This window comes from Pseudochaenichthys georgianus, chromosome 10, assembly GCF_902827115.2.
Source record: "Pseudochaenichthys georgianus chromosome 10, fPseGeo1.2, whole genome shotgun sequence".
Taxonomy (NCBI): Eukaryota; Metazoa; Chordata; class Actinopteri; order Perciformes; family Channichthyidae; genus Pseudochaenichthys; species Pseudochaenichthys georgianus.
Window position 1 is genome coordinate 25,118,230 of NC_047512.1, and position 27,631 is coordinate 25,145,860.

The 27,631-nt window shown below is 41.2% G+C and overlaps 1 protein-coding gene across 5 annotated transcripts; it reads left to right on the forward strand.

Moving 5' to 3' along the window:
- Positions 1–1,855: 1,855 nt before the first annotated feature.
- On the forward strand, positions 1,856–26,975 carry LOC117454460 (UDP-N-acetylglucosamine--peptide N-acetylglucosaminyltransferase 110 kDa subunit). 5 transcript variants are annotated; one of them, XM_034093707.2, is made up of 22 exons: positions 1,856–2,207; positions 4,182–4,362; positions 5,149–5,392; positions 5,698–5,766; positions 8,872–8,988; positions 9,087–9,166; positions 9,495–9,690; positions 9,810–9,950; positions 10,034–10,134; positions 10,244–10,397; positions 11,680–11,781; positions 11,880–12,077; positions 12,386–12,544; positions 13,668–13,757; positions 13,872–13,997; positions 14,088–14,258; positions 14,368–14,484; positions 14,633–14,803; positions 24,692–24,844; positions 24,944–25,196; positions 25,606–25,729; positions 25,815–26,975. In XM_034093707.2, the coding sequence occupies exons 1-22, from the start codon at positions 2,171–2,173 to the stop codon at positions 25,993–25,995; spliced, it is 3,165 nt and encodes a 1,054-aa protein (XP_033949598.1). In that variant the 5' UTR covers positions 1,856–2,170; the 3' UTR covers positions 25,996–26,975. The 5 variants fall into 5 exon arrangements, with proteins under 5 accessions (XP_033949598.1, XP_033949599.1, XP_033949600.1 ...); XM_034093708.2 differs by having other exon boundaries at positions 11,880–12,059; XM_034093709.2 differs by having other exon boundaries at positions 4,212–4,362.
- The last annotated feature ends 656 nt before the right edge of the window (positions 26,976–27,631 follow it).

Genomic DNA, 27,631 nt, shown 5'->3' on the forward strand with positions numbered 1-27,631 from the left:
CTCTTGCCCTCAAATGCTTCCTAAAATAGATTGTGTGAAAGCAATGGCTGTTGTAGAGAGCTGTCACTGATCCTTTAGGCAAAGAAGATGCGTTCACCATGACCGCCTTCCTAGTGACTGTAGCCTGCACAAAGATAAAGCATGTCAGATGCAATTGCCATGCACACAGGGCCCATGACATCATTCTGTGCACAAGTGACCGCTAAGTAGTGTGAAGAGCGAGGGCAAAGGAGAGTAACTTGTGGAAGAGTACACAAACCCTGCACCCTATGCATGCTTTAAGCACACAGAGCAAAGCTAACATGGGCGATGATGTCAACTACTTTCCCATAGAGGGACTATGGGAAAAACTGGGGTGCAGCAAGCAGTAGCCCCCTTTTCATCGTACAGAGGGCAGAATGGCACGTTAATGACTATAAACATGAATGAATTAAAGAGATGCCAAACACAATAGGAATGAAATGATGGGCTGCATTGCCAATGATTTAGATTTGATATTAATAATTGCAACAAAAAAAAACGTGACATTGGCCAAAATGTGTATTATCAAACTCAAGAATGTAATAATTGAACACAAACTATTATAATAACAAATTCCGGGGGAATAGTATTGCCAAATACAAATATTAAATTATGGGAACTTCCGAAATACTAAAATAAAGGGCAAAATCATGGTCAAAGCCACTTTGTAGGGCTTTATAAATCCTTCTTTGAAAAAGGTTTACCGAGGTCGCCCTCTGTTGGTGATTATGAATCTTGCGTATACCTTCTGAACAGAAGCTCCCTTACAGTACTTCCACAAGTAAATGTATGCCAATCCTGGTTACCCTTTTTTCCCCATGCTAAAGTTCCCATACACTCATGGCAAACACAGACAAACCATATTGTGGCAAAAGAGTTTGGCATAAACATTGTTGACCTAGGTCAGTTTTAAGAAATATCACTGTTCTTAAATTCAATTTAGACAACAACAACAATTGAAATACTGTATTTGTCCTTGGATACTGCAGCACAGTTTTAAACAAAAGGCACCACATTTATCACAACTTTGTTACCAGGACAGTTTCTATGGAATTCAATTCTAGTTATTGAATTTGTCTGTTTTGCTTCTTAAAAATTGCATGTTTGTGCAAGGAATTTACACAAAAATGTGTTTGATTTGTTTACCTTTGGTAAAATCTTGCACAGCTGTTCCTAAAAATGCACAATTATTAACTTCACTACCACCACAAAGCTGCATTTCTGCATGTATGTGTGCCTGCTCGGGTAAATGCAAGGTAAAAATCATAGGATAATATGTAGTCGATCTAAAAATTCCATTACTTTAATGCATACAGTTTTGTGCTTTTTACAGGAAACTCAATTTAGCAATATTAATGCAGTTCTATAGCAGGATACAAGACTGCATTTTAGAGTATTTTGACCAAATAATGAGTTAGTTATTATTATCCTGTATTATTCCTTAGATCTGTTACCCTATAGACTGCAGGCTTTGGCATGTCAACCACATTTAGATTATATGTCGTAATCATGGAGAAAAATCAACCCATGCATCTTTAAAATGCGGATGAGGATGATGATGCTTTTTCTGGAACATCTCATATCACTTGCACTCTGTATCTCACTGCACCAATGTATTCTTCCGCGCTATATGATTTGTAATCGTTTTTTTTTTCAACCATCAAACGTATAACGCACGGTTCGCAAACAATACCTTAAGCCCACATCCTATGAAATATTATTCTATTCATTCAAGGTTGAGATACATTTAGATGCCAATTTCCCAGTAATGGCGATGTTTGGATCTATTTTGTCTCAAAAACGAGTTCCACCCATAACGCCATTTTATGTTCCATAGCAGCTTTGTTGTGAAGAGATGCCTGCTTGAGCCATAAAGCAACATCACTTTAATGCCCGTTACAAATATATATATGTTAGGGATTGTAGCGAGATTAGTTATCACCAAGTTTAACTACTCTGTCCATGCAGGATCTTGACTGAACACTTGTAAGGAATATCAAAGATTAAGTTAGCTTCTTAGCTTGCCTGGCAACGTGTTAGCTTGTAGAAGCCGACAAAAGACGACTGCTCGTCGCACATTTTTACCTGAAACTGTAATCTACCAGGAGCCACGTTGACGACCACCGTGCAGGACACGAAGACCGAGGAGATGGCGACCTCAGTGGGAAACGTGGCCGACAGCACAGGTTGGTTGATTTTTAGTTAGCTCACGTTAATGTAGCAAGCTGTGAAAACGATATCTCGAGTTACAACGTTAGCTCCCATCGATCGAGCGGCTCGTATGCAGCTAACATTTAAAACAAATAATATAGGAATGTAATAGACTTTCAACATTACATACATTTGCGCCACATTAGTGAACATTATGACAATTGAAAATAAGGCGCAGTTCATGCCCTTTTAATGACAAATAACTACTTCAGGGTCGTGCTACTTGGTAAGGTATGCTAGCACAACGATAGCTAACTAGCATCAGGTTGTACCAAAGAAAACTCCCATAGTTACGAGTGTCGATTTGACGACTACTGTCATGTGTATAAACGTTGCATCATTTTTGCTAACGATTCACAGGTGTATATAACAATAACGTTGTCGTAAACGGTTTCGCACAACGGTGTGGCTAAGTTAGCTTAGCATGTTTGCTACCCCTCATGACAGCAAGTTGCTGTCGTATTTTGTTTCCTCCTGAATGACTGGATGAAAATGGTTACCATTGTTATTACGTAACCACCGTTGGTTTTTATATCTGTACAAACTACATTAGCGGCATGACCACTGTTATAATGAGGGTCGTGCAGCTTCCTGCTGTGCTACTGGCTGTGCAGACATCACTGCTTGGCGCAAATGCCCAAGGTTAATGACTCCTTTTGCCTTATAATAACCCTAAAGGTTACCAATACAATGTGTCTTGTATCTGCTTGTGGTTCTTTACCACAAAACGCTGACTTGATTGTTGCATTATGACTGGATGCATTATGTAAAAGAAACTATCCGTCCTTCTTGCATACAAGTATGACGTAATAGATGGATGAGCCTGATCTAACGTTAATGCGATCTTTAATGCTCTGCCATTATAGCCTCAGATTGCAGGCGTGTGTATCCACTGTACACCAGTTGGCATATCTGACTCCTCCACCCTTCTGAGAAACATACAGGATGTGGTTTAAGCCACACCCTGCAAACATTTACCTCGAATGGCACTGCACTGTAGGTCCATCTGACAGTTTCACCTGTTATAGCACACTGCTTTTTGATAGATATTTAAGGAAGAAGATAAGCACAACACGTTTTAAAAATGCAAACCATATACATGGGAATGAGGGAAAGATGAATGCATACAAAATATGTCCATATATATTTACATCCCCAGATTTCCGCTATTTTAGGGCCTTATGGAATTGAAACGTGACTTGACAGCTGTACAATCACGTTTCGATTAATCTTATGAAATGTTAAATCCATGGTGTTAATATCTTCTGTATTTACGTCAGTGTATCATTCCCTTCCCTGTTTCTTTTTCTTTTTTCACCTCATTCACTTATTTATTTTGTAGAAATTGCCCTTTCTTTCTTATCAGTAAAACAAATTGGTTAGAGAAATAAGTGTACTAGTTTGAAGCGATTCACAAACTCAAATGTTTACACATTTAAACACACACACACACACACACACACACACACACACACACACACACACACACACACACACACACACACACACACACACACACACACACACACACACACACACGTGTGTGTGTGTGGATGTGGAGAGATGCATTTATGTTTTCTTACATGGACACGCATTCATATTGTCTTCTGCATAATATGCGAGCTATGCAGTTCTAGGACAACCTTACATATGTTCATATATATATATAATAAAACGGTTATACTGTAATTGCCTTTATTAAAACAAAAATATATATAATAACGACCCCAAGAATTGAAACCGGAATGTAAAATTCCCTATAATATGTCATGATTGCAAAACATGTTATCTGTACTACCTTTTAGTCCCCCTAAATGTATAGCAATATTTTTCCTTTGACAGCATAAGCTTCAAATTCTTTATTTGTAGTTTTCATTTGTCCTATTTAATTTCCTCCATCATGTCTAACATGTTGTTTTCCCCCTCCTTGGGATGTGTTGGTGCTCCAGAACCGACAAAACGTATTCTTTCCTTCCAAGGGTTGGCTGAGCTGGCGCACCGGGAGTATCAGTCAGGGGACTTTGAGGCAGCTGAGCGCCACTGCATGCAGCTCTGGAGACAGGAGCCTGATAATACAGGCGTGCTGCTGCTCCTGTCCTCCATCCACTTCCAATGCCGAAGACTCGACAGGTGAGGTGTGGGGGGGGCTGACTCAACGCACACTGACCATGTGGCGGGAAGGTGGCCGAGAATAATGGCTCCTCTCTCACTTTCAGTGCACACAGCTCTCCTAGCGAGTCAAATGCTACAACTGAGCAGCCTTCTGGAAATGCTGTTGCTCTGTATCAAGCTCACTCTTTCCCCTCATGATTCTAACACTGTTTCGGTGGTGGCCCTACCCCTACGTTGCAGGTGCCACGGTGAAGGTTTCGGGTCTTGAGATTTACAGGTTTTAAATGTTTAATCACTTTTCTAGCCTTTCAATTCGCACAACGCCATCAGTATACTCAAGTGATTTCAATGTTGTGGACATACTACAGTGAAATGCACTAAAATGAATCGGAAGCAACTGTAGACAACTCTGAAATTAATACTTTACCAAAGGATAACAGTTTGTTGAGTGGTCTTTCATTGTTTAATAAAATCTATATGCAACATTAGTTACTAATGCATGTACCTGCATCAAAGTGCAATAGGCACCACTTATCTTAATTTGGAGTATAATCAACACACAAATAAAGGATTCTCTATGAATGGACATTAAGGAAATGTCTGTCATGTACTAATGTTTTCAATATTTTAGGGATATTATTCTTGATATGCTGTTAATTTATTTTCCGGATAGTTTGCCAGAAAACAAGTTTCTCCTTTCACCTCCTTCCACCTCGCTGCTGCCTCTGCACAAGGCATTGGGCCAACACTGCCAGCCACTGCCCTCAGGAATGTGACCGTTCTTCATCCATTTTTGCCTTACAGGTCTGCTCATTTCAGCACCTTGGCCATCAAACAGAATCCAATGTTGGCTGAGGCCTACTCCAACCTGGGGAACGTGTACAAGGAGCGTGGTCAGCTGCAGGAGGCCATAGAGCATTATCGCCATGCTCTCAGACTGAAACCAGATTTTATTGATGGATACATCAACTTGGCAGCAGCTCTGGTGGCCGCAGGGGACATGGAGGGAGCAGTGCAAGCTTATGTGTCCGCTCTACAGTACAACCCTGTAAGTGACAGGCCATTCGATGCAGTCATTAAAGGGTAACCTAACACTCTGCTGAAAAAGAGTCTGTTTCTCTTCTGACCACACCTATCACTGCTTAACATTGTTTGGTGTGGCTCGTAATGTCAATTCACAATAGAGTTGTCACAAAGTCCTGGAGCACATCTGTATTATACTGCAGCAAAGTGAAAAGTTAAACCACTTGAGGAAAGACAAGATTTTCACGGCGTGCTAAGTTGCTCTTTTTGGCAAAACATGTATCTGCCGTTTTTGTAGCAGAAGATTTGAATGTTTTCTTCTTTTTTCAGGACCTTTATTGTGTGCGCAGTGACTTGGGCAACTTGCTTAAAGCCCTTGGGCGTTTGGAAGAGGCAAAGGTATGTTACAGCGCGTTGGCATTTGTACATAAGTGTTGTTTGTATTTTTATTTTATTTTAAAGGTCCCCTTTTTAATATGGCCATAGATATTATTCCAGTTCACTTTTTTAAAGCCAAATCCAGTCCTTCCTCTTCACCCTCTGTCTAGTGAAGGACAGGACATGGTAGCATTGGCAGTAATCTTCTCAAACCTAACTTACTAAAAACCTCTAAAGGTATTGGACAGTTAGGAAAGACCTGTAGGAGGCAACCGTTTTTTTCTGTTGATGACTTTTTAGGCAGCTTCATCTACTTTTTTTATATTATATTATCACTTTTGTCCCTACCCTATATCACTCTTAGTCCTGATGTCTTATACTTTACCCCGACCTTTTACCAGAGGTCAGCCCCTCCCCTTTCAGGAAGAAAGGCTGGCATTTCTAAAGTATGAATAATTTGATCTATTTTGTCATTTTTTAACCTCAGCCCATGCATTTTCATATAGATTTTGGAGGGAAAATGCTGGCTCGGTCTTTGAAGAATATATGAACTGATGAGAAACTAGTTTATCAATGCAATGCAAAAGATAAGATGGTTCCACCCTAACCACTACACTCCAATGTCAAGCTTTTTCTCAGTTTGCGGTCAGTAAAGTTACTGGCAATGTGGGTTTTCCCCCCCAGTGTTACACTTCCCCTCTGTCATATTTAAGACTTCTGCTTGTATAAAAGGGCTCCCAGGGTGGGCGGGGATATGGAGTTGTCTCAGTGGTTACAGGCCATCTTATTTCGTGCTAGAGGGGGGTTAAGGAGTGGGGAGGAGCATAAGGGAGTTACAAGCTCCCCTGCTCTGTCGCTCCACCCCCCCGCGCGCTTGCTAAAGGTTGGTGGAGTGTGCGCGCTGAGAGTTGCCTTCCTGACCATTTAGCCATGCCCAGTCAGTGCTCAAGCACACATGCATTAATTCTCCTTTTGACTATGAAAATAATGACAATTGTACTCATCTGGCTATCTCTTCTGATATCCACTGCTGTTGAATTGTGCGGGGCTCAAATCTCAAGTGCCTTAAAATGGTTTAAGTGTTGTCAGGCAGACAGCTCAATATCTGCACTCCACCACCTGCGTCAGATGCTGGTTTAGAAAGACAGGAACACGCAGCAACAGCGATGACTTCTTTATTTCAGAGCTTTGGAGGCTTCTAGATTCCAATAATTACACTACAGACCTTTTCCCCCATTGGCCAGGATTCAAGAAAGCAGGCCAGGACAAAGATTTGCAAATATTTCATGAAAATGCAAAGAAAACGAGAGACGATGATTAATACTTCTTCCCTTTTGCTTCAAATATGTTATATTATTCCCAAACAAATGGGATCAGTTCATTTGGGCAAGATCAAGCCAGTAACTGCCCTCCTGTAGTTTAATGTGAAAGCCAAATTGATGGACAGCTGGAAATCTGACCTGACCTAAATTGTACTGATAAACTGGACATATAAAAGCCTTTCTTCCCTCCCCGTTACCCCAAGCATTTTTTTTTCTTTCTTTGAAATGAAACAGTCATTGCATGAATAAAAACAAAGTATAGGCTGTTTTAGGTTTGTTGTGATTTCAAAGAACCTGTTTTGTTTCCATATACAAAAAAAAAATGTATTGTTTAAAGACTCTTACTAACGATCCTGTTTTCTGATTTTGTCTCTTTTGGTTTTTCCACAACTGATATTGTTATTTAGAAGGTTTCAGGTGGGTGACACTATTCCTGCGTAGGTGCCTGGCGGAAAGGAACACTAGGGCAGCCTCAGTCCTCCTCTTCTTCCAGCCAGCTGCGGCCACCACTCTGACAAAGTCCAAAAATATGGTAACGGGTTTGTAACTGACAACAAAAGAAAAAAACCACCTCACTTCATGCTCCTCTGTCTTGTGGCTTCCGTTGAAGAGCAAAAGAAAGATGTAGCAAAACAAATTACAGTAAGCATTTCTTACAATATGCTATACTAATTACCCAGCTCTGTATTACTTAAAAAGAAACTAGGCTGTGGAAGCAATAATCGTGAAACAAGTAAGAACCCTCTAACTCTTACATGTTGTTTATTTTTCCTATTTTGTTTTGTTTTTTCCTTCTTTATTTGGAGTTGCAGCGTTCTGATGATGCAGATAGTGCGCTGTGAGTCTGCAGTAGCGCAGGGGCCGCGCAGCGATATCCTCCAAGCCACAAAACGGCGGAAAGCGCAAGCCTGCGACCCAAAACCCCCTACTCCCTTTGGCCTGTTGGTTGCGGACCTCTCCCCACTCCAAACCAGCCTCGCTCCCGAATGCCCCTAAATCTCAGACATTTCTGGCTTTAAAAAAAAACAAAATGTTTTTACTAATTCAATCAAAAATGACTTCAAATTGCTCCCCTGCTTCAGCCACTGGTTGACCCCCCCTTTCATTCTGAGATGCTCTTTGGGTGCTGAGTGTGTGCCAGTCTGGTCAGGTGTTCTGCAAGGGGTTGTTGGTCTGTAGCTGGTCATCAGCTAGTGCGGCAGCGAAATGACCATGCAATGTCACGCAAACGGCTTTATATGGTGCATTGTGGTGGCGGTGGCAATAGACACACACCATGCGCTCGCGTTTGTTGCGCTCGCATTACAGGAACCATCACTCGCACGAACTGTCCAGCATCCCAGGTTGTAAGATATCATGCCCACATGAAATATGCAACATTTATGCAGATCATTTTCATATTTATAGCTATGGGTTATAACTAATCAGCCTTGATTGTATTAGGGGGACAGCAAAGTGATGTGGGGGGGGCTACTACATCTGCTTAGTATGTGGCCATAACTGAAGTATGCGGGCATACGTGTGGGTGTTGGTTGGATCCGCGCAGCGTAGGAAAAAGCAATGCAGCTTAGCGCGGCAGATTTCAGCGCAAGCGAGCCCATGCTGCAGACTCACTTTTTGCCATGATGGAGAATGGTCACTAATTTTGCTTTCTCTGCCCTTTTTGTTTTTTCTTACTTTTATTCTCAATCTTCTATTCGTTTTTATTTTACAATCCCTTGTCCTCCCCTCTACGCTCTATACCTCTTCCCTTCTACCTCTTCTCCTCCTGTCCTATGGTTTTTTCATTATTATTCCAATGAAGGCATGTTACCTGAAAGCTATTGAGACTCAGCCCAACTTTGCAGTGGCTTGGAGCAACCTGGGCTGTGTGTTCAATGCCCAAGGAGAGATATGGCTGGCCATACATCATTTTGAAAAGGTCAATATCATAACATTTTGTATCAGTATTCAATCCTACCTTCTGTCTTTGTATATTTCTGTGTTGTCCCATGTTTCTAAGATTGCTTTTTATTTTAGGCAGTGACTCTGGACCCAAATTTCCTTGATGCATACATCAATTTAGGAAATGTTTTGAAGGAAGCCCGCATCTTTGACAGGTGAGTCTAAAAATAAAAATCTTAACATAGTAGATGGTATGATGCCCTGTGTGGAACTTAAAATCATTGAAGAACTATGTCAGCTCCATTACCTCTTTGTCCGTGATCCTATGTTTAGCAAACAGTACTTGAGGCAGAGCTGCCATCATGTTGTTGTTTAACAATGTGCTCCAATAATTCCAACGTTGTTTAAATGTGTGAACACCTATAAACAATTCAACTTTGTAAGAAGTTATTAAAAGACATTATAACTTTTAATTTTGGAATTTCTAATTCCAGCAAAAGAGTGATCTTTAGCTTAACTTGTATCTGCATGTTGTGTTTCCAGAGCTGTGGCTGGTTACCTGAGAGCCCTGAGTCTCAGCCCCAACCATGCAGTAGTGCATGGTAACCTGGCCTGTGTCTACTACGAGCAAGGCCTCATTGACCTGGCTATTGACACTTACCGTCGTGCTATTGAACTTCAGCCCCACTTCCCCGATGCCTACTGCAATTTGGCAAATGCCCTGAAGGAGAAAGGCAATGTAAGAGAGCGCTTTGTGTTTCCACTGTCGACACAATCTGAAATGTCGAGATTTCGAAAAGTTGTAATAAAATAAAAGTGAAATGTGTTTAACTTTTTACAATGCCAATGTGTTTCCAGGTGTCTGAAGCAGAAGAGTGCTACAACACAGCCTTGCGTTTGTGTCCAACCCATGCAGACTCTCTTAACAACTTGGCCAATATCAAGCGTGAGCAGGGCAACATTGAGGATGCAGTTCAGCTCTATAGAAAAGCACTAGAGGTAAGTTAACAGTTAACCCCTCGGGTGCGAAAGGTTCAACAAGACCTCTTGCCTTTTGGTAACCCTTTTTGCCTTTTCATCAGGTGTTCCCAGAGTTTGCAGCAGCTCACTCTAACCTTGCCAGTGTCCTGCAGCAGCAGGGCAAACTCCAGGAGGCCCTCATGCACTACAAGGAGGCCATCAGGTTTGTACATCTATAATTGTCTTTTCAAAAGTAAATGGTCATAAATCAACATTAGACATGATGGAGTTGTTTATACAAGCGTTGAATGCAATTATTTGTTTGGTTTTAGGATCAGCCCCACATTTGCTGATGCCTACTCAAACATGGGCAATACACTAAAGGAGATGCAGGATGTCCAGGGAGCGCTGCAATGCTACACCCGGGCCATCCAGATCAACCCGGCCTTCGCTGATGCTCACAGTAACTTGGCCTCTATTCACAAGGTAGGAATGACTTTAACTCCTTACCGTTTTCATTAGGGATGCACGATATTGGTTTTTTGAAACCGATACCGATAACTTCCTGCTTCTCAAGACCGATAACCGATAATAATATAATATATATATATATATATATATATATATATATATATATTAAATGTACCTGTAGTTTTTTGCACACCTGGTGGTAAAAAAAAGACTAGTAGTGAGAAAATGACATGAGCATTACTACTATGAACAAAACTAACCCTGGGGTCGTCTCTGGCAAACTTCTTGCCTCGTCGATAGGTAAAAGCCCCGGTGCCTTTGCAGCTGGCTTTGGATTCGCGGCTAGTTTAGCAGCGCAGGCGTCTTCGTACGCTTTTAACACACCATCGTAGCGATGGCGATGTTTCAGGTGACTGATCAGGTTGGAAGTATTATAGCTCGTTGCCTTCTTCCCACCTCGTGGAACTTCTGCATTTGTTAATACAAATAGCAAGCGAACTATCTAACTCTGAAACTTTGAAATAGTCCCATACTACCGATGACATGTTTGTTTACTGTGCTGGCTTCACGGCCGCACACCATTTACGTCACAGCCAGGCATGAGTTAGGGAGCGCTGGATTTGTGAAGAACTCCCCTCTTCCTAAACCACTAATACCACAGTACTGGCAAAACGGGAGGAGCCGAGTGAAAAACAAGCGCCCCTTATCCCAATCCACCCACACCGCAGTATTTTCTTCTTCTTTTTTTACCCAAAAAATATATTGTATATTATCGGGGCTATTAATACTTTTATCGGGTTTATCGGGGTGACGTCATCATTCCTAATATCGGACCGATAATTATCGGGCCGATAATTATCGTGCACCACTAGTTTTCATTTATGATGATTGATTGTTTAGAATTCGCTTTAGGGCTTTACCCGGTTGACCCAAAATATCCATCAGCAATGTAATTTCAATCGTTTTCTCTCAATAATGCTAATGTTTTTGTTTGTACTTTTCTGTTCCAACAGTTGGAATTAGTCTAAAACAGTGTACAAATGAATGGTTCAATGCTTGTTTCATTTATATATGCAGGATTATACTTTATTTATTATATCCTGTTTTAAGTTGATGAAAATGAGTCTCTGGTTAGGGAAGGGAGAAATCATTATTACTGTCTTCATACAACATTCAATTGATATACATGAATATACTGTATTACCAGCTGTTTGTGTATGTGGTATAATGGATTGCCGTTTTTGGTTTTGTAACTTTGTACATTTTGATCTTATATTTATTTATTTCTCCTGACTAGGATTCTGGAAACATCCCAGAGGCCATTTCATCTTACCGCACAGCGTTGAAACTGAAGCCGGACTTCCCTGATGCATACTGCAACTTGGCACATTGCCTGCAGGTTGGTATATGCCAACAGCTTCTTCAAATATATAAAACACAAGCCAATGTTGAATTAGAAGCTCATTTTCTAACTTCTCTTCCTCCTGTCACTCCCAGATTGTGTGTGACTGGACGGACTACGACGAGCGTATGAAGAAGCTCGTTAGCATCGTGGCCGACCAGCTGGATAAGAACCGCTTGCCGTCAGTGCACCCCCACCACAGCATGCTGTACCCACTCTCTCACGGCTTCCGCAAGGCCATCGCTGAACGCCACGGAAACCTTTGCCTGGACAAGGTACACGCACTGATCAAAGCAAGTAAACTTTAATTCTTTTTTGGGGGGGGGGGTTGGAAGGTGGCTGGTGATGGCAGTGGCTGTCTGCAGGGATATGGGGAAGGTAAGGGATGGATGGGCAAGTTACTGGATGTATTTGTAGAAAAAGATGTGAAAGGTGTTAGTGAATGGGTGGCTTGCCGGGCTGGGGTTATTGAGTTGGTTCGATTTTGGATGAATATGTGGTTCAGCTTAAGTCCACCATTGCTACATTCGGTGCAGCTCAGTCAAACTAGAATTGGCTATCCTGCTGAGGGTGTATTCTTACACTATTGCTAATTCCACAGATCAACGCTCTGCACAAACCTGCTTTCGAGCATCCGAAGGATCTGAAGACCAGCAGCGGGCGTCTGCGTGTGGGATACGTCAGCTCTGACTTTGGCAACCACCCCACTTCCCATCTGATGCAGTCCATCCCTGGCATGCACAACCCTGATAAATTTGAGGTTGGTGAACCTTGTTTATTTCAAGAAATTACAAAGCTGACCATTAAATTGCATATTCCAAATGTAATGTCTTAAGAATCACCAGAGGCCCCACAATACAATATCATCAAGATACTTTAGAAACTGTACAATATTATTACAGTTTTTAACATTTTGAGATATGCTGAGGATTGCAATAATATATATTTCAATTTACCTTGTTCCACAACTGCAAATTAGCCAGTTGTCAAAAGAAATGTTTCCTACTTTGAATAACCAACTGGAATAAAATAGTGCAATATCTATGATTTATAGTACAAGAGTTGGCTATATACTCTCTAGGCATATTCCGATCGCCAATTTTGGGGCCAATTGCCGGAATCAGTATCGGCCGATCCGATCGAGTGGGCGGGGCCTATGGGGATCTTCCATTTAAAGTGATGTTTAAAACTCAGTTAATGGGGCTCATTCACTGGCGCTTCCACAAACAACAACCAACATAATTATTACATTCAAATGAAGTACATTATTCAAGTTTACATTAACTTTGGATAATAACACGGGAGACATGAGCGGAAGCGCTCTCTTTTCCTCTCTCCCCCTCTCTCTCTCTCTCCTGACCGCCTGTCAGTATCGTCTCATGCAGCTCACTGATCCAGTAATGAGTGACCTCACAGTGAAGAATAAATATATTTATAACTAGTTTAGCTAGTTCCAGAGGTAGATAAAATAGCTAAGTGTGTTAGGTCTAAATCTTGAGTGTGTGTTTCGCTCCGCTCACCGGTCCGTCACAGCGGGCGGAGCTGCAGGATTTCTGCTTCACACACACGTTGCATACCGCTATTTTATTGTCATTTTCGGACACCTTAAAATACTGCCAGACTGGTGAAGCCAGCTTGTTTTGTCGCGCACAGAGGAAAGTGTCATGTATTTTACGTCATGTGATCGGCTCTCCCGATCGGCCTTTATGGAGAGCACCGATCAATCGGCAGAGAGTGAATATCGGCCGATATCTGCCGATCGATCGATCGGAGCATCCCTACTATTCTCTATTGGTTTATTTTCAATGTACAGACTTACCAACAGGGGTTGACTGATAGTTTTTTATGTTGATGTTAACTTGTTTTTTTTATTTCCCCTCAAGGTGTTCTGCTATGGGCTCAGCCCCGATGACAGCACCAACTTCCGTGTGAAAGTGGTAGCAGAGGCTCATCATTTCACAGACCTCTCACAGGTAATTCTATAATCTATAGAGGCCTCTTTTAACTTGAACTATGTGATTATTTATTTTCTTTTGTGATGACAAAGTCAAACCAATTTCCCTGAAACTGTTACCTCTTTCCTGCAGATTCCTTGCAATGGCAAGGCAGCTGATCGAATTCACCAGGATGGAGTCCACATTCTGGTCAACATGAACGGATACACCAAGGGAGCCCGAAATGAGCTGTTTGCCCTCCGCCCTGCCCCTATTCAGGTGAGCACAATATGATTTCTGATGACATGGAGTTGTATTTGAAGGTAAAAAAACAGCATCTTCATCGTCATTTTATTCTGATCTCTTAAGACTATGTGGCTGGGTTATCCTGGAACCAGTGGGGCGCCCTTCATGGACTACATCATCTCTGACAAGGAGACGTCACCCTTGGAGGTGGCTGAGCAGTACTCTGAGAAACTGGCCTACATGCCACATACCTTCTTCATCGGAGACCACGCCAACATGTTCCCTCACCTCAAGGTTTGTCCATCCTCACTTTTCTGTTTCTTCCTTCAGTGATCAATGTGTCAAACACTATAAAATATAATCAGGGTGCTTTTAACATCCGTTTTCTTTTTTCTACTCACAGAAAAAGGCTGTGATTGATTTTAAATCTAACGGCCACATCTTTGACAACCGCATTGTTCTCAATGGTATTGATCTGAAGGCTTACTTGGACAGTCTGCCAGATGTGAAGGTGATAAAGGTGAGTGAAGAGAATGAACTGAAAAGCCAAGTTGTTTTCCTGTGTTAAAAAAAAACATGCCAATATTAACCTTGTGGTGACAAATGTCATTATTTAATGATATGCCATCAAGGATTTCAGTTGAAACTGTTCTGCTGATGTTCTCCAGATGAAGTGTGACAACAACCAGGAACCTGCCGGGGAGATAAATGGACAGCTGTCCATGCCCGTCATCCCCATGAACACAGCAGCTGAAGCTATCATCAATATGATCAACCAAGGCCAGATCCAGGTCACAATCAATGGATTCACGGTCAGCAACGGCCTGGCCACCACACAGGTATGTCAAAACGCATCGGTGTTAATGTAAATCTTGAGGGGTATAGCATTCAGGGTTCGTACGGGTGCTTGAAATCCGTGAAAATGCTTGAAATTTGACGTGGTGTTTTCAAGGTTGGGAAAGTGCTTGAATTTTGGGAATGGTGCTTGAAATTGAGATGAAGTGCTTGAAAATGTAAATGCTTTACTTTTACAATAAATTGCTGTCTGACTGAATAGTTCGCTTTTTAGATTAAAAGAAAAGAATTGCTTCGCTTCTACATAAAACAGCTCCGCTGCACCTTCCCGCGATATGCGCACAACCTGCAAGTGTTTGTGTTACTGTGACCTGGGCATTCTGATGAGAGTGATGGATGACTGTGTGCCAGGAGGTTGCAAGCCATGGCTAAGACGAGGGTCAAGCCCACGAGTAGCCTCCTGCAAAGTTTGCAACAAATAACGATGGGAGAGTCTGCGCTGACGAGCCACATGAAAGGTACGCCGTAGAAGAGCATTTTAGGTTAGGCTAACGTTGCATGTTACGTTTGTTTAAGCTAACGTTAGCTAGCTGAATAGCGAACTCGATTGAGGGATAATAATAATTGCAGGGGACAATCATTTCAGAGGAGCGTACCTATGGTATGTGCGTTACAGTCGCCATCGTGTGGTGTTCAGAGGATGAAGCACTCACGGCATTTCGTGTTATAGTCATGAAATATAATCTATTGATTCGACAGAGAGCGATTTTGAAAGCAATGTATTTCTACTGGTAGTATGTTTCGTGCCTAAACCAAATGTGACTTGCTCTATCGAAATCAGTCGCATTGACCCGAAGACACATTTTCGTTTATATTACTGGTCTGGGGGAAGCTCGCGAGTGTGTATTTTTGCGTTTGTGTACCGGGGAAACACTCACAAGAAACACCGGCTGTTGTTATGCTTGCTGTGACGTTACATTAGTCCGTTCTCTGCTTGTAATTATGCCGAAGCTTCAAAGTTGTATTTATCATCTGAATTTGCCGAAACAAGTTTAATATTCTGAAAGCCAAGACTTTGTTTATTTGAAAACAGATAAAAACAAACTGTCTTTTATATAAAATTGAAGTATTATACAAGTAAAACTACATTTTGTTTTAATCCCATGTAATTGTAGAATGAACACAGTCTTCCTTTGAAGATGTATAAGTCAGGTGTCTTGAGGAGTCAACATTACCTTCAGATCATTGGACACATTTGTAAATATTATTTTCCACTTTTTACCATTGTGAGTCTATTTTTATGCAGCTCTGCGTGATTTTGTGGCTACAATTCAGGCTAATACACTACTAGAGGTGGAGAAGTACTCAGATATTGTACTTGAGTAAAAGTAGAAGTACTCAGGTCTTGTACTTGAGTAAAAGTAGAAGTACTCAGGTCTTGTACTTGAGTAAAAGTAGAAGTACTCATATCTTGTACTTGAGTAAAAGTAGAAGTACTCAGATCTTGTACTTGAGTAAAAGTAGAAGTACTCAGATCTTGTTCTTGAGTAAAAGTAGAAGTACTCAGATCTTGTACTTGAGTAAAAGTAGAAGTACTCAGATCTTGTACTTAGTAAAAGTAGAAGTACTCAGATCTTGTACTTGAGTAAAAGTAGAAGTACTCAGGTCTTGTACTTGAGTAAAAGTAGAAGTACTCAGATCTTGTACTTAGTAAAAGTAGAAGTACTCAGAACTTGTACTTAGTAAAAGTAGAAGTACTCAGATCGTGTACTTGAGTAAAAGTAGAAGTACTCAGGTCTTGTACTTGAGTAAAAGTAGAAGTACTCAGGTCTTGTACTTGAGTAAAAGTAGAAGTACCAGAGTGTAGGAATACTCTGTTACAGTAAAAGTCCTGCATTCAAAATGTTCCTCAAGTGAAAATAGAAAAGTATTCTCATCAAAATATAGTGAAAGACAGTAAAAGTAGTCGTTGTGCAGATTGGTCTATCTCAGAATAATATATATGATGTGTTTTATAATGATTGATCGTGAAAGTGTTCTCAAAGCTGGTAAAGGTGCAGCTAGTCTGAATGGCTTTGTAGACTGCAGGGTAGCTGGTGGATTTACTCCAGTTGGAACTAAAATCTGATTCAACACTTGATTAGATTTCACATCATTCATCCACATCTGTGAAGTAACTAAAGGTGTTAAATACATGTAGTGCAGTAGAAGTACACCATGTACCTCTGAACTGTAGTGGAGTAGAAGTACACCATGTACCTCTGAACTGTAGTGGAGTAGAAGTACACCATGTACCTCTGAACTGTAGAGTAGAAGTACACCATGTACCTCTGAACTGTAGAGAAGTAGAAGTACACCATGTACCTCTGAACTGTAGTGGAGTAGAAGTACACCATGTACCTCTGAACTGTAGTGGAGTAGAAGTACACCATGTACCTCTGACTTGCGTTCACTACCAACCTAAAAGTACCTCAACAATTAATCAATAATGTATTGAAAAGTTATTTGGCTGATTGTTTTATATTGGCTCAGCCAGGTTACACGGGAGGCCTAGTCTACGTACAGATCACTAATTTTAAAATATTAAACTTAGTTCTCTTTACTTTAATTTTGCATCCTCGTGTAGAATGCTATCACGAAACACACATTTGGTTGTTTATAGCATAAAGAACATCTGATTTAATGTGAGGTAGGGAAATAGTCATTTGAGTATGTGTATATAAATATGTAATTTACAACAGCTGTAAGATGCTTGAAAAGCTGGAAAATGCACCTTGAAAATGCTTGAAAAGTGCTTGAATTTGACTTTGGAAAAGGTGTAAGAACCCTGAGCATTGTTTTAAAACAATAAAAAAACTAAAGCAATGCAAGAGCAGCCACTTAATTAAGCGTCCTGCTTTCCAGATCTTTTCAACAGCTGAGGTTGTAGTCTCTGAGACTGTTTGCTTAACCTGTTAAGCCAGAGAGGACCCTAATCCGGGTCCTGCGTAGTGTTAATTTCGTCAGCTATTTTTTAATTTAGTTTTAGTCTTAGTCCTGTGTTCAATTTTTGTTTTAGTCATATTTAGTCACCTTCATCCTGTTTTTATTTAGTCAAGTTTTAGTCGACTAAAAGTCTGAGCATTTTAGTCAAGTTTTAGTCAATCAATCAATCAATCAATGTTTATTTATATAGCCCAATATCACAAATGTTACATTTGTCTCAGTGGTCTTCACAGTGTGTACAGAATATCAGTATGACAATACGACACCCTCTGTCCTTAGACCCTCACATCGTACAAGGAAACACTTCCAAAGAAAACCCAGTTTAAAGGGAAAAATGGGAGAAACCTCAGGGAGAGCAACAGAGGAGGGATCCCTCTCCCAGGACGGACAGACGTGCAATAGATGCCGTGTGTAAATTGAAAAGATAATACATTTGCAACATAGGTAGTCCAAATGTTTGGAAATGCATGCGTGTATAATAGGAAGATGAATCCACGAGGATATCCATCCAGGACCACAGCCACGGCTCAAGATCCAGCGCTCGCGATCCAGGACCGCAGGATCATCCATGACTCCGGATCCCAGCGTATATAGACACCAAAAAGAAAGACATTTGGGGAAGCTGGGTTAATCGGAACATGAGAGTACACAGGTACAGACAGAGAGAAGGAAGAAGTAAGATGTCCCCCGACAAACTAAGCCTATATCAGCAAAACTAGGGGCTGAATCTAATCAGCCCTAACTATAAGCTTTATCAAAAAGGAAGGTCTTAAGCGCACTCTTAAAAATGGATAGGGTGTCTGCCGCCCGAACACAAACTGGAAGCTGATTCCACAAATGTGGAGCTTGATAAGAAAAGGCTCTGGCTCCCATTGTACTTTTAGAGACTCTACGAACAACCAACAACCCTGCATTCTTGGAACACAATGCCCTAGTAGGACAGTAGGGTATAATGAGTTCTTTAAGGTAAGATGGCGCCTGCCCATTAAGGGCTTTGTAGGCGAGAAGAAGAATTTTAAATTCTATCCTGTGTTCTATAGGGAGCCAGTGTAAGGCAGCCAGAACAGGAGTAATGTGGTCCCTTTTCCTAACTCTGGTTAGTACACGAGCCGCAGCATTTTGAATCAGCTGAAGCGACTTGACTGACTTCTTGGTACACCCTGATAATAAGGAGTTACAATAATCCAGCCTAGAAGTAACAAATGCATGGACTAGTTTCTCTGCATCGTTTTGAGGCAAGATATGCCTGATTTTTGCAATGTTACGTAGATGGAAGTAGGCGGTCCTTGAAATTGATTTTATGTGGGCGATCAAATATAACACCAAGATTCCTTACAGTCTCACTGGAGGCCAAATTAATGCCATCCATAGTTAGTATATCTTTAGATAATTTGTTTCGTAGATTCTTCGGGCCGAGTACAATAACTTCAGTTTTGGTCGTGTTTAACATCAAAAAGTTTAAGGTCATCCACGTTTTTAAGTCCTTAAGGCAGTCTTGAATTTTATTTAGATGATTAATTTCATCAGGCTTGATTGATAAATATAGTTGAGTATCATCCGCATAACAATGAAAGTTTAGTCAAAGAAAACTAATTATTTTAGTCTACTTTTTGTCAATGAAAACTGTTGAGTCATCAGATTATATAGAACATTTCAGTCAAACTAGTCTAGCCAAAACCAATAATTTGTCATTTTAGTATATATATATATAAATAAATAAGATTATATCTTGTCCTTATTTGATGAAAAACACAGATTGAATGATTAAGAAAGCAGCTTTGCAGAGAGTATCTGGTCAGGTGTGTGGTGTTTTTACCAGCTGTGTTATGGCCACATTGCTTCCCTTCTGATAAAACAATGCATTCGCTTTTTTTCTCCGCCTCATTGTAGCGAAAATGGGCTCAAATATCACATCGTTTCTTTATAGATGGATGGAACTTTATTTGTCATTGTACAAGTACAACGAAATTACAACAGACTCAAGGTGCCAACACGCAACAACAAAACAATATAAAAACAAGACAATATAAAAACAACGAGACACTATAGAAACAATAAAAACAATAAATGGGACTTAAAAAAAAGGGAATATGTACATAAATAAATAATAGATACATTAAATTGCACGATTCCCCTCGTATTGCACGGAATGTTTATATAACTTAAATATTAGCAGCGTTTAGTGCACATATGGCCCTGGGAAAGAAACTGAATTTGAGTCCGTTTGTCCGGGAAGACATGGTACGGAAGCGCCTGCCTGAGCGCAGCCGTACGAAGTGCTCGATACCCGGGTGGTGTGGGTCCTTGAGGATTTTGACTGCCTTCTTAAGGCAACGAGAGCTGTACAGTGTCGTGGTGTTGGTCCTCCAGGACAAGTCCTCCGCCAGGTGAACGCCCAGGAATTTGATCACTGAGACTCTCTCCACACAGCCTCCATCAATGTACAGGGGCTGCATGACGGTCTTCTTCCTCCTAAAGTCAATGATCATTTCCTGGGTTTTCAGCTTGTTCAGCTGCAGGTTGTTTACTTTGCACACCGCTAGCAGTTGCTCCACCTCTTCCATGTACGCGGTCTCGTCACCCCCTGAGATGCAGCCCACCACGGTGGTATCATCAGCGAACTTTATGATGGAGTTGCTGGTGTGGGCGGGGACGAGATCATGGGTGTAGAGAGCGTATAATAGGGGGCTCAGCACGCAGCCCTGTGGTGATCCGGTGCTGAGACTGAGGGAAGTGGAGGTGTGGGTGCCAATCTTCACTCTCTGGGGGCGATCAGACAGGAAGTCCTTAATCCATAGACACAAGGAATGGGATACTCCCAGGACTGATAGCTTGGTCACCAGTCTGTCGGGGAGGATGGTATTAAATGCAGAGCTGAAGTCCACGAAGAGCATCCGTGCGTAGCTCCCCCTACTCTCCAGGTGAGACAGGGTAGAGTGGAGAGCTGTGGCGATGGCGTCCTCCGTGGACCTGTTGGCCCTGTAGGCGAACTGGTGGGGGTCCAGACCGGGAAGGAGGGATGAGACGATGTGCGGCCAGCTAGCTCGATATCCCAAGCAGTGGTGGCTTTAGACTTTTTCGTTGTCAGTCATTTTGACGGACAGGATCGTAACATTTCCGTCATAATCCATTATTATCCTTCGAGTGCACAATTTATCACTCACTCACGCTGGCGGGGGGGTATTCGGTTAACGCGAGTGCGACCACTGCTCCCAAGCCCTGTTGTTGCCATTTTATTTTCTGTTAAATAAGGTTAGTTAGACCATGAGTTAGACCCTAGTCTTTCACGTTCACAGTGTGCCGCTGCCCGGTGTAATTCAGATCTACTGCCAGTGGCAGGGCAGCACCGGAATTGGAACTGCTGGGAGAAAAACTGACTATCAGAGATTTAACGTTATCTTTGATAATATTTCGTCTCCTCATTTTTCGTCAACGAAAGTAAAGAGATTTTGGCATAGTTTTTATTTAGTAAACTACATTTTCGTCTCGTCACTTTTCGTCAACGATATTGCATGATGATTTCGTTACAGTTATTGTTTACTGTCGTCGGTGCCGTCTCGTGATCGTCTCGTTTTCGTCATGGAAAAAAAGGTTGTTGACTAACATATTTCGTCATAGTTTTAGTCAACAAAATTAACACTAGTCCTGCGGGTAGTTTTTTTTCACGAAACTGTGTCTCAAGTAGGGTTGTGTATCGTTTGAATTTCCACGATTCCGATTCTACTTTTCGATTCCGGTTCTTAACGGTTCTCAATTCCGATTCTTTGAGGGGCAGGGTAAAAAAATGATACATGCTTCTTCCACCAAAAAAATTACATTTACTCGAGAAACTTTTACACAGGTTAGTTTAAAGTAATATTCACATTAATCAGTCTGTTTATATTCACTGCTATGTAACTGTAACCTGAGAACCACTGAAGCTACAACAGTGCAACAGTCCAACCTTTAACGGAAACCCCCCCCCCCCCCCCCCCCCCCCCCATTTAAAAACAGTTCTTGTTGAGGAAAACAAGCATATCTGCCTTCTCAGGCATACCGGGAAGAAATGTTTGAACATTTTGAAGTAAAATGCTTCAATCTGTTTGTGAATTGTGATCAAAACGTTTGAGACCCACTGAGATAACTTAGACTAAAGTGAACTATCTAAACCCTCAGAGTCCTTTACCTCACTGAGCTGTAGTTTTCAGCCTCTCAGTCTGACTGGAGAGGACTCTCCCTCCACATCATTGTAGAAACATCTTCTTCTTCCGTTAGAGCAGCTAGCACCAGATGCTAATAACAACAGCGCGTACCGGTGCACCCTCCCTCTCTCCCTTGCTCTCTCTCACTCGCACTTTGGCTGTGAGCTGCGGGTGCCAGATAAGCCAACATCCCCCATTTTCATCACTTACAGCGCCCATCGTACGGGGCAAATGAAAAGTGTAACCGGGATGAAAAGGGTGTTACATTTACTTAATTATGAATGTTGTTACATCAAGGCCGAACATTAGGATGAGCACCAACGGTAAAAAAAAACGTTTTTCTCCCAGAGCTGTCAGCGCAGCGCCTCCACAAATCTGGCGCCCTAGGCGAACATCTATAACGCCAGTGCGACGGGCCGGCCCTGGTCTCAGGTTACGCTGTAGGAAGTGTAGGTACAACCAGAGCCATATAATATAATATAATATAATATGGCGCTGGGTACAATCATAGATATATATAAACACGTGTTTATATATATCTATGGGTACAACGCTACATTTCCAGCCCCACCGCAGTCATACAGTAGGCTACGGAGAGCGGCGAGAAACATTTCCTCAGGCATCGAAAAGCAGAACCGAAATTCACATGTCTAAATGATGCCGTTGGAATCGAAATGTTGGAACCGGTTCTCGATACCCAACCCTAGTCTCAAGTAGGGATGGGAATTTGAAAGCAAATGTATATTAGAATATTCGACCCCCCAAAAAACGGTTAACCGAAATGTACATATCCTATAAAAAAAAAAAGGTTTTTTTTGTACCCAATTTTTTTTCTAGAATTTTTGGGAATACATACATGTTCAAATAAGTGTAGAAATCAAGTTCAATTTGTCAAATGTATGTATAACTGGTGATCACAGTTTGACAGCTATAGGCCTACAGCTTTCATGTGCGGAGGTGATTCACAATCAGCCCAGCTGTAGAGAAGACCCTCTCAGCTGGAACGGAGGTTGCGGGTATAGCATGTATATATAAATGTAACTCTTCTTAGTGTAAATAATGACCGGACTATGACTGGTAAAATATGTTGAATACCGGCAAAACTAAATCTCTCCAGTCAAAATGTCTAGTACTTTGCCGTCACACACGGTTGCCAAGCAGCGCTTATTGTTGTTTAGGCTGGCCACTCATGTGTCGCGAGTGTTGACAGAGGGCGGGGGAGCACGCTCATGAACTGTTAGCGCCGGAACCTTGCAACATTTGCGCCACATTTGGGCATAAGATGAGGTTTGAGTCTGCGTGATCTGCGTGTAGGGAGGGGCAGCAGCCATATCATTGGCTAGATCTGATGGATTTGGACATAAACGCGATTCAATGTGTGTTGAACCTTGCAACATTGAATTATTCAATTTGATAATCAACTTAGACATCACCCCAACATTTTTTAAAAAATATATATTTATAAAAATATTCATAACTCATATTCGAATACATGAATAATTTCGAATATTCGATTAATCGTTCCCATCCCTAGTCTCAAGGCTTCTTAATATTTAAAAACCTATTAATGTGTCATACCCATTTAACGGGAAGAAACTCAGCTAACTGACAATACGAACCATATTTACCGAAACAAAACACAAGTCTCACAAGAAGCGTCTAAATGTGCCCCGAGTGAAAAAATGCTAACTCACTTAGCACAGAACTCAAGGTAAAAATACCTTTATTACTTATCGTAACTGCACATGCAAGATATCCGATTAAAGCTGAGATTCCACAGATTTTTACAGATATTAGTATCATCACTGAGCGATCAGAACTCGCGACAGGGGAAGCGAACACAGACGTAGCTTTACGGAGCATTCACGGGAGATCGTCTCACCTTAGCTGTTATTCTGATCAAATGTGTGTTCAATGGCATTAAAACCATAAAAACGCTGCTGAAGGTTAATCCAATGTGTCTGTCACTTTGAAATGATTACTGATAATCCATCTTCATATTTATGTCAATAACGGATATTTCATATTAGTTGCTACGACAGTGTATGACAGCTCACGGTTTTGGGCATTCTGGCTACGCATCACTCATTCACCAATGGGTAATGTTTAGATGGATTTGAGGAACTTCCCCTCGATTCTATTCGGTTATAAAGAGCTTTCAATCATCAAAATCGAACGAGGGGGGCCAGAGATATGAAAAATGCACCCAAATGACCCCAGAAGTGTTTTTTTTTTCTTCTAATTCTCTCCAAAAAGGTAAAATGTCACTTGTTTTGCATCAATCTTGATACAGGGTACTTATGATGTTATAGTTTGGATTCCTAAAGCTTTTAGTCTACCGTCCCATCATTCAAGGGTGGTTTTCACCAAGTAATTGTTTTACTGTGTTCAATCTGAATTTACTTTAAAAATAAAAACATCTATATTGATTCTGCCTTCTGTACATCCAACTCACAGGTTTATCATTGCTTTGAGAAAAAAGATTATTAATTTACCCCTTTCAAGAAGTGAAAATATAGTCAATTGTTCTGGGAATGTCATTTTCGAGCCTGAGGCCTGAAAAACAGGCTCAGGGCTTAACAGGTTAAAGGTATGATGTCTTTGTGGAAGTACAGAACAGTTGGTGAGGGAAATGGTGGCATTGTGAAATGAACGATACTGTATTGGCTTTCCAAACAGCATATTGGCACACTTGACAATTCTTTGCAATAAAAGCATTTAAGCCTCTCAATGCTCTAAAATACCGTTTTTGTTCCCCTTTTGTAGATCAACAACAAAGCTGCCACTGGGGAGGAGGTGCCGCGCACAATCGTTGTGACAACCCGCTCACAGTATGGTCTCCCAGAGGACTCCATCGTCTACTGCAACTTCAACCAGCTCTACAAGATCGATCCCCCTACTCTCCAGATGTGGGCTAACGTAAGTTGGATATACTTGGTTATAGCAACTGCTTTAAAGTGTTCCTTTAAAGATCTTGAAGTGTTTAAGATCTGCTTTTAAACTCGTCACTCCCTGCAGATCCTGAAGCGTGTGAGCAACAGTGTGCTGTGGCTTCTTCGCTTCCCTGCTGTCGGCGAGCCCAACATCCAGCAGTACGCCCAGAACATGGGTCTGCCTGCCTCTCGCATCATCTTCTCTCCTGTGGCCCCCAAAGAGGAACATGTGAGAAGGGGCCAGCTGGCTGATGTGTGCCTGGACACTCCTCTGTGCAACGGTCACACCACAGGCATGGACGTTCTCTGGGCTGGAACACCCATGGTCACCATGCCAGGTGAGGAATAGAGGGCACCATTGGCCTCAAACCACTGCAACCATTGGCTGTTAATTGAATATGTATTGAATAATTGAATATGAACCATTTTTTTTGTATATTTAACTAGTAGTCCTGCAAAGATTTTTTGATATTTGCCAGCTATTACATTGATCGCCCTGTATTTTAAAAGTCCTTTTTTTAAGAAAAAAAACCACTTGATTCCAGCTTAATAAATGTGAATATTTCCTATTTTCCCAAAAAACTATGTAAATCCTCTTGGCCTTTATGAAAAACATATCAATGTTTTTTTGCCATTTTCTGACATTTTATAGCTTTGACAACAACAACTTGCAACTTGCAATCGTGGACATTTCAAAACACATTTTAAGTGCCGGCTGATTTTAAATGGTAAACCTTCTTTGTGTAGGTGAGACCCTTGCCTCCCGTGTGGCTGCCTCACAGCTCAGCTGCCTGGGCTGCCCTGAGCTCATTGCCCACAGTCGCCAGGAGTATGAGGACATAGCAGTGAAACTCGGCTCTGACATGGAATAGTAAGTAGCAGTTCAATCTGTTCTTTTAAAAAAAACATTGTTTTTAATAATCTGAAAACTGACAAGTAATCATTTCCTCTTTCAGCCTGAAGATGGTCAGAGCTCGTGTCTGGAAGCAGCGAATCTGCAGCCCTCTTTTCAACACCAAGCAGTACACAATGGACCTGGAGAAGCTTTATCTGCAGATGTGGGAGCACCATAGCAACGGCAAAAAGCCAGAACCCCTGGTCAAAATCCATTCAGTAGAGACCAGTGAGAATGCCTAAACTGGAAGCATGCTGATTTATTTTTCCTTGTACCCTTACCATGTCCAAGCCTCCATGTTTTTTTTTGTTTTTTTTAAACCATTGTCTGCACCCTTGTTTGGAATGGTCAGTGTCCACTCCTGCCCTCTCCCTCAATGATTGTCTCCAGCGCTCTCATTCACTTTTAATGGGACTCTTCTTTGTAAAGGAGCCCAAAGATGTACACATCTTTCCCCATCACACCGTTGTTACATCACACATCTGCATTTCCTGAGCCAGATGCAGCCTGAGACTTTTAGGCACCTCTTCTGAGACTCTTGTCCTAAAACACAGTATATTTGATGAGCATGAGGATTGTGAAAGCGCTGCTACCCCTCCAGGCCTTGGATCAGTGGATCTGTGTTCCGTCGGTGTGAGTTCAGGACTAACTGCAGCTTGTGGAGAGAATGCCCAGCCGTCATTACTTGTTGATCTATTTATAAATGGATTAAGATTGTTGTGTTTTTAAAAGGATAATGTTGCCCCATGGAAATTGTAACTCTGACTTAAGTTTCAGCTTTAACAAGCAATCGTAAAACTGCTCTTCAGTTTGTATAAAGCTGTTATTAAATTACTGCATTGAATATATGTGCTAGTTTTTAAGGAATATGGTCTTGACAGACACTTTACCCCCCCCCCCCCACACACACAAAATGCCAACTTTTATTCATTTTGTCAAAGAATATGTTCAGTGGCTGTGCTGTTTGATGTCACAATATGTTTAAGAAGATTGAACACAGATGGTCAAAGGCGCTTCAACTCAATGGAAAGGCCCTAAATGTCAGTTTAGTTGTCAGAGTTGTTCACAAATTGATATTTTTTTTTTTAACTCAAACCAGGAACGGCATAGGTAAGTATTTTCTAAGGGGTTTTTGATTTTGTATTGTCCGTTACTGTATGCTGTCAATGATGCCGCGAGGTTCTAAATATAATACGAAAAATAAAGAGATGGCAAAACTCTGTACTGTCTGTTGTACTCACTTGGTTGTATTTATTGGAATAAACAATGACAAGTAAATAACCCTTTCCTTGAATATACTGTGTCACAAGTGGCAGCGTTCTTAAATTACAAATTCATTAACATTTTTCCCTTTTCTTTGGTATATTTAAAGAAATGTTGTCTAATATGCTCTGGTTATTAAACCTGTTCCTAAACAAGTGTTCTTCAAGGAATTTTTTTTAATGTTTAACCATGTTGGGGAAATAGAAAAGGCTACAGATGGAGCATTATTTGATATATTTTACTTATCTAAATCTAGCAAACCACAATACCAAAGATATGAGTAAAACACTAGTGTTCAAATTGTGCTCAGTTTTTAAATATTCAGAGCTCCTTGGGTTGTGTATTGTTCATTAAATGTTGAAGTACCTAATAGTTTATTGAGTTTACAGATTACAATAAACACTACAAATATTTTAGGAGTTTCTGGAATTTCTGTTTCAAGATATACCTTAGAATTAAATGGAAGTACTGCAAGTGTATAAACCGTGACCATATGTGGGACAAGTACCTCGTATTTGAAATGATAATAAATAAAACAAATCATTTTCATATGATAAGCGATTGATGGTGGGTTGGGAGGCTGTGGCTCGAATCGGGGTAGCAAGTTCGAGTCCC